At 43.7% G+C, this 7,896-nt stretch overlaps 1 protein-coding gene across 1 annotated transcript; it reads right to left on the bottom strand.

The window, feature by feature from the left end:
- Window positions 1–5,283: 5,283 nt before the first annotated feature.
- On the bottom strand, window positions 5,284–6,663 carry drd5a (dopamine receptor D5a). The gene has a single exon (XM_078247378.1). The coding sequence runs from the start codon at window positions 6,661–6,663 to the stop codon at window positions 5,284–5,286; it is 1,380 nt and encodes a 459-aa protein (XP_078103504.1).
- Between the last annotated feature and the right edge of the window lie 1,233 nt (window positions 6,664–7,896).

Genomic DNA, 7,896 nt, shown 5'->3' with positions numbered 1-7,896 from the left:
TGGTTCAACTACTGGCGGAGCCCCCATGGCATCTGTCGTGGCAAGGGGATGCACTGTCATAGCTGATCGGTACGATATTCGGTGATAAGACAGCGGCTGAGCGAGAGCGCTTGGAGAGGCTAGGCTTGCCCCCTGCCGTTGTGCATACTATCCAGAGAGCCCCCTACAGGGTGCGGCTCTTTCGGAGAATATCTGTCTCATTGTCTGTGTGAAGCTATCACCCAGGTCTATAGCGCGGCATCCCCGTGCCCGTTCATTCGTTTTTATCACCATAAAGCATTTTCACAAGCCACCTGACATGGGCCTCACGATCAGTAGGCCTACTCATGATGATGACAAGGTTTTCTCATCAAAATAATGTGTTTTGATTCATTAAACCTTGTTCAGTGGGAATAGGAATACAAATTAGTCTATGTTCTGCTTGTGGACCTTGTGTCGCAGGTGGCAATGACTATATCAGCTTCGCCCTAACCCAATAGCAACAGCCCTTAGAGGCCAAGCCTATACGAAATAGAACGATAGTTACGTATTGTAACTCCAGATTCTATGAGTATAAGCGTAGCCCTCTAAGGTTCGGGCCACCTGTCCCACTAACATTGGCTGAAGAAAAATGCTGTCTCTGGTCACGCCACTGTAATATACAGTATCTGCCGACGTAAGAGAGGCCCGTGCGGGGCACAGGGCGCATAAGAAATCTTCACGACTGCGCATGCGCAAAGGGATTAATCCAATAGCGACAGCCCTTCAACTGTGTGGGGAAGGGGTGGGGGCACGTGCGCGATTACGGAAGGCTTGGTGGTGTTGACATTACCTAGAATTCCTCATGGGGGCGACAGAAACTACGCACTATAGCTTGAAAGCAAGTAAACATGCCCTAGTACAAACACAAAATGTAAGAATGAACCTGAAAATGCTATAATAGTTCCCCTTTAAATATAATTTTGAAGGCAGGACTTTTACTTGTAATGGAGTAGCCTACTTTTAGGACTGTAAAAAAAAAGAAAAAAAAGAAAATTGAAATCGAGTTGCAGAACCAGAAATAGCCTATAGTCTTTTTTATTTCCACTCATTCTTCTTCCTTGTGCAAACCTGGCGCCTACATTACCCACAATGCAAATACTTTGCCAACAGTTCGATCGTCAATTTGGGTGTGTTGCCTGTGGGGCAAATGTAGCCTCCAGGCAGTAGCCTCAAGCAGAAATGAGGAGTGGGCTGCAGAGGTCTGGTAAACAAACCTGTAGCCCCCAAGTGACATCACTTATAATTTATCAGAAGTTACACAGCTCCCTCTGGAGCCACAAAGAGCTTTATACGAAGTTCCCCTTTAAGTAACAGCTCTACTTCTTCCACCACTGCCTGTGTAGGCTGATGTCCAGTGAATAACAGTAAATGCAGCAAAAGGCAAAGCATGCAATTAGGCCTACATTAGGCCTACTGCAACATGGTTTCAGAGAAAGTACACACAAAGTTTTAAAAATACAAATTGAGTTAATTGTTTGGGTTTATTACTCTTGTTTGTCGGGGTGAACATCCTGCAGCAAATGGTTTCCTAATGGTGTGCAGACATAATGTAGACAACAGGGACAGTACAAACTCTTTTTTCCGTATTCTATACGGATGCAATATGTATCTTTTTGCCCTCAAATTAGAAGTTAATTGGTAATCCTGTCATCAGTTTGCCCAATTCTGTTACCCATCTCTTCTTAGATTACTGCAACAGTCTTTTTACCTGTTTGAGTAAGAAGGAGCTTTACCGTCTCCAGGCTGTTCAGAACTCGGCTGCAAGGCTTTTCACAAAAGAGCACACATCACACCTGTTTTAGCGGCACTTCACTGGTTACCAGTCCAGTATAGAATTCAATTTAAAATCCTGTCCTTACTTTTAGAGCCCTGCACGGTTAAGTTCCTTCCTACAGCTCTGACTTGATACAGCTTCATACTCCCACCCATAGTCTGAGGTCATTAGGTCAGAGGCTATAAGTGGTTCCCCGCACTCAGTTTAAAACTAGAGGGGATCGATCCTTCCAAGTAGTGGCTCCTAGGCTGAGAATGTCTTGCCTTTCTCTGTACGTTGTGTGAATTCTGTTGAATCTTTTAAAAAGCAATTGAAGACTCTGCTATTCAAGCAGGCTTTTAGTTAGTCAAGCTTTTTTTTTATGGTTGTTTGTTTTGTTTTCTATTTGTATTTAAATGTTCTTGTATTTTAATTTGTCTTATTGTATTACATTTTATTGTGAAGCACTTTGTGATTTTTTATCTGTGAAAGGTGCTATACAAATAAACTTTACTTACTTACATCTCTACCGTTAAAAAAGCTTTAAGCCCAAGGGTGAAGCAGTCAGCATCCAGAATAATGATCAATTTCATGCAAATGGTAGCATTGGAACAAATAGGTTGAGATAAATATATTCATTTCGATATTAATGTATTAAGTCGCATACAAAAAGATGCATATTTTGTCTGTTAACCCATGTGTTCTAAAACCTATATAAGATGGACACAGCAGAGGGATTTTTTTCAACAGAGAGTGGTAACTGAGGTATCGGGTTCTTTCACTGGCTCACTGGTAGTTTATATAAGAAAGTATTGACATTTGTTTAAAGAAAGTATATGACCTCTGGCCAAAAAGAAGCCGTCACCATGAAGAACAGAGCTGCTTCTTCAGGGTGTGCTCTTATTACTGTATTACATACACAACTATCTCTTATCAGCAGGATTCAAGCCTCTCTGTCCCTGCCAAGAGAAATATGTCAGCTGCCACCTGTGGAAGATAGGTCAGTCTAAGGAAGTGTCCTGGAGGAGCAGCAGCCTATGCGATGCACACCACCTTGACATAATGTCCCCAGTCTGAGCCCTCTGGGGACCTGTGATTCATATAATCCCTCGCTCTCTGTTTCTCTGCCGACATTTCCTGTCCTTCTGTCTGCTGTCAAACTGTCCAAAGAAGGCAAATTGCCAAATAAAAAAAAAGTTTAAAAAGGGTCAGAGGTGGATATGCATGAGTTAAGTCACTGCTGAGCGGAAATGAAAGTTAAAGTAAAGCTGAAAATTCTTCAACCCTGCAACATTTGTCCATTTGTGATACCCCATAAACACTAATGTCACCTTCAGGAAGATACCAGAGCACCCTGTTCTCTCAGCATGACAGCATTTTATTAGACAAATGATGACACACTTCACTGTTTAAAGGACAGTAGTATACATTCAGATCAGGTCATCTGTACAGTACAAAGATAGAGAGAGGTGTTGGAGAGGTGATGTATGACATCCAGTTGCGTTGGCCCAGTGGCCTTGTGTGTGTGTGTGTGTGTGTGTGTGTGTGTGTGTGTGTGTGTGTGTGTGTGTGTGTGTGTGTGTGTGTGTGTGTGTGTGTGTGTGTGTGAGCTTTCTATAGAAACAATTCCTCTAGTTGCTGAAACACTGTAGCTTTATTGTGTTAGAGTTATTGATTCACTCTTTGGTCAATCGGGACAGTCTTGATTCTTTCTTTTCTTTTGTTAGGTCAGTTAAAGCTGCCTGTCTGTGGTTGATAAAGCAGAACCATTCAGTAGTTTTGGCCTTAATGAGAAATGAAAGGTTACAGAAAAGAGTAACAGTTTTGACCGTTAAGACTGCTGCAGGCCTGGATTGGGATAATAATTCAGGCTGGGAATCTAACAGCAGTCCAGGCCAATAACCACCCATTCAACAACAACAGCCCACATATACTTTAACTTTTTTTGTGTATTCTTATGATTGCCATTTTTATGCTCAATTATGTCTCATACGTTGTTGCAGCAATTTTGGGGTTGATACCATTTGTTAGTTTGTTAGTGATTATCATAGACGTCACAATAAGTAATTTTAAACAGTAGAGGATAAGTTTCAAAAAAGTGGATTCACTACAATGAAATGGCTACTTTGGGGAGGAACATCATCAAATATGAATACAATTGGGCTCATTGAATCCACAAGAGTCTTAGCTTTCCGGTTATACCCAAATTATGCAATTTAGGAACCCCAATATGCAGAAATATTAAAATTCACCATTTTACAATATTATACTGCATGAGTAAAACTGCATGTTTTTCCCCAGAATGCATGGGATTCTCATAAAGTGGGCATGTATGTAAAGGGGAGACCAGTGGCTACCCATAGAACCTGTTTTCATTGAGATATCTTGAGGTGAGAGGTCAAGGGACTCCACTGAAAATGGCCTTGACAGTTTTTCACACACTAAAATGTTGCTAAACTTTGGAGCCCACCTCGTCTAGTTTCATACGATACCAGTATCTTCATTTTAGAACCGGCGACAGCCTAGTAAACACTGTAATGTTGGCAAAAAATCTCTGACCTCCTGCGGGCCTTTAAGGGTTAACACTGGCCGGACACTCCGTGCCAATCAGCTGGCTAGGCCAGTCCGGAACTGGACTGCTGGTTCTAGTCAAAGTTCTTTGATTTGGATTTCTGATTCCAGTGTAAACAGACTCACTTTTACACGTTCATAGCATTAGGGTTTGTGCCTTTTACATCATGTTTATCCATCAAAGCCTCCGGCCATCTGAGCCTTGATCAAACTGCACAATAGTCCATAGTGCAGAGGATGTGTGCTGGAGGAGTCACTGGGGTGGGTGCAGAGGGTAAACACTTTAATGCTGCATTTTGGCATCATGTAACTTCATACGACACATTCCTTTCATGTCTCAAAACTCTTCCTTAAATAAGATAAGGCGCTGAAATGACTGCATTTGAGTAGAACTATCTTGGCTGCACTGTCTGTAAGGCTTCCCTCAGTTTTCATACTCAGTGGAAAGGCGGGCACTGGATACACGAGGTTTTTAAGCAGCAAAATGTTGTCATTATCCTCAAGTGAGGTTTTACAAACATTTTCTTTTCCTCCAAGTAGATGGACATGAGACACGGACGCTCCGACTAAAGCCTTCCGGTAAACCACAGCTTCAACTACACCGAACACCTTTGAACAAATGAACACAAACTTCACTTGTCATGTAAATAAACACCTACACATCACTTTTGTTCAGAACAGTACAACAACATAACATCTCGTATATGACGCAAAGCGGCGGCAGGGTGGCCTGGCGGCTACAGATACATGCGCCCTGCTGAAGTGTCCTTGAGCAAGTCACTTGATCTCTCACCAGCTGCAAGGGGCGCTGCAGTAGCTCATTAGACCGTGATCTGTGGGCTCCCTGTGAAGAGCAGCTTCTGGGACAAAGGAGGCAAATGAACGATGACGGTATTATCAATACATCCAAATACGCACAGGGACACACAAAGTTGGAGTCAATGTAATCCATTAGGTGTAAATGGTGACATCCTGTCAAGACTGATATTTGCTTCACAGTCCTCCAAGTCACAAACCGAGTCGGTGGCGTTTTCATTGTTGTGAGAAAACTGTGAAATTCTGTCAAAAGTCTCTTCATTCTCAATACATTCAACAGCGTTGGGGATCATGTTGACATATGTGTTCGCGATATCCTTGTGCATTAGGGTGTCTTGATTATAGGAGACCAGCTCGTTGCTGATGTTAACAGTTTCCACTGGTGTGGAGCAGAAATTGCGACAGCCCAAGAGGCTGGCGAAGGCCTTCCTGAACTCGGCGTTGAAGGCGTAAATGATGGGGTTCAGGGAGGAGTTGGTCCAGCCGAACCACACGAAGACGTCGAAAGTCGTCTCGCTGACGCACGGCAGACCCGCGTCCACGTCTGTGGCCGGTCTGTCGCAGAACGGGACAATACAGTTTAGGACGAAAAAAGGTAACCAGCAAAACACAAATACACCCATAATCACCGACAGAGTTTTAAACACTTTGGTTTCCCGTTTAATTGACGTTTTCAAGGTTTTGTGGTGTTGGCACTCTATTCTGTTTGACCTGCAACTTTGCGCACGTTCTGCTGCCCTCTCCAGGGAGGCTATTCTTCTAATTTGTATTTGTGCAATCCGGTATATTCTGGTGTAAGTCACAATCATAATTGCCACGGGGATATAGAAACTTATCAAAGAGGAGGATATAGCATACTCTCTGCTCAGGCTGGAGTCACAGTTTTCCTCTATCTGCCAACTCGTGGAAGAGTTGTGAGTCCCAGCCATGTCGTCACCGCTGGCTTTGTGCCAGTTTAGTTGGACCGGTATGAATGAAATGAGCACAGACAACGTCCAAGTGATGCTTATCATAACAAAGGCAACTCGCTGGGTCATTTTCCTCTCGTAGCGGAAGGGGCTCGAGATGGCCCAGTATCTATCCACGCTGATAATGCAGAGGTTGAGGATGGAGGCGGTGGAGCACATAATGTCAAAAGCTACCCAGACGTTACAGAAAGTGCCAAATGGCCAATACCCCGCCACCTCTGCCACAGCTTTCCAGGGCATCACCAGGACGGCGACGAATAAATCCGATAGAGCCAGGGAGACGATGAAAATGTTGGTGACTTTGGTCCGCAAGTGTCGAAAGCGCAGCACCGCGGAGCAGACCAGGATGTTTCCTAGCAGGGTCCATAGGATGAGCAGGGACAGCAGACAGCCCGTCACCGTACGCACCACCATATCCTTCCTCTGGTCCTTTGTTGCCTCTGTTTCGGTGCTGTTCCACATAATCTCTCCGAGGGGTGCCGGTACAGAGTCAATCCCCTGCACCGATGAGAGATGCTTGGCTGGGTTCTCCATTGTGCCTCTTCAAGTAAAACTGCAGTCCATTGCTCCGTGCGCGTGGACAAGCGCAGTTGTCAGCCATTCACCGTATGGTCCCCACTGACCTGCTCGGCTGCCATCATGATGTGGAGTGCAAAACAGACGGAAAGAGAGAATTGATCGCCTTAAAACTGAGCCGAGCGACGTGCCAGGTGCGCTGAGGGGCTGAAACACAGCACGCAGTGGCGAGCGCATGTTGTAGCCTTGCCGCTCCGGTCGTCTGACCTGGCTACCTCTGTGAATGTCGAAGTCCAAGGTATCCTGAGCGCGGTGTGGGTGCGGGAGTCCCTACAGCCTAATCGGGGTTGGGCGCATACGCCTCCTCTGTGGGTGGTGTTACGCACAACATGGCATTGCATTAGAAAAGGGGTGTGAGGAAGCCCTAAACATTTTGAGGGACTATTATACGCTATTATCTATATTTGACATCACACAACTCTGCAGTGACAGGAGTTACAATATGGATGTTTTTTTGTGTGCAGGATCAAACTGTGTGTAAACTACATATGCAAAACTGTTAATAAACAGCTACTGGGTACATTTAAATGTATTTTATGTACTGTATAAAGGTTGCAGACACACCCAACCAGTTATGTGTCATAATCAAGAGGAGAAACTCAATTGTAACGAGAACATCACATGCCGTACAAAGTTAATGCTGTAGCACTGACAGGAGCTGTCCATGGTGCTGAAAAAGCAAACGCCTTCATAGTCCCCTCAGCAAGCAGTAACTCTGTCCGTCTGTCTGTATGTCTGTCTGTCTGTCTGTCTGTCCTTTAATCAGCATAATCTGCCAGTCTCCAGTTAATAGTAAAACCGCCACACTGTTTTAGCTACAGTGTAATGTAAATGCGTGCGCCTTAATATAAACATTGTCATTTAGCTGACGCTTTTATCCAAATCGACTTCCAATTAAGTGCTTTCAACCCTGAAGGTGCAAACTCCAACAAGTAGTAAGTGCAAGTACATTAGCTTTAAATAAGCAAAACTACATTTATATATATATATATATATATATATATATATATATATATATATATATATATATATATATATATATATATATATATATATATATATATAATGTTTATCCGAGGTGTAGCCAATGCCTTTTTGAATGTACACAAATCAATCTTTTTCAGACCCTCATTGAATACTGGTGTTTATTTGCTCTCTGACGCCTACCGGAGGTCATAGCTCAGCCACTTT

The sequence above is a fragment of the Sander vitreus genome, chromosome 4, assembly GCF_031162955.1.
Source record: "Sander vitreus isolate 19-12246 chromosome 4, sanVit1, whole genome shotgun sequence".
Taxonomy (NCBI): Eukaryota; Metazoa; Chordata; class Actinopteri; order Perciformes; family Percidae; genus Sander; species Sander vitreus.
Note: the sequence above shows the minus strand (reverse complement) of the source record. Positions and strands in the feature narration are given on the sequence as shown.

Excerpts from the sequence above, each read along its gene's own strand:
- drd5a (XM_078247378.1), bottom strand. The coding sequence starts at position 6,663 with ATGGAGAACCCAGCCAAGCATCTCTCATCGGTGCAGGGGATTGACTCT.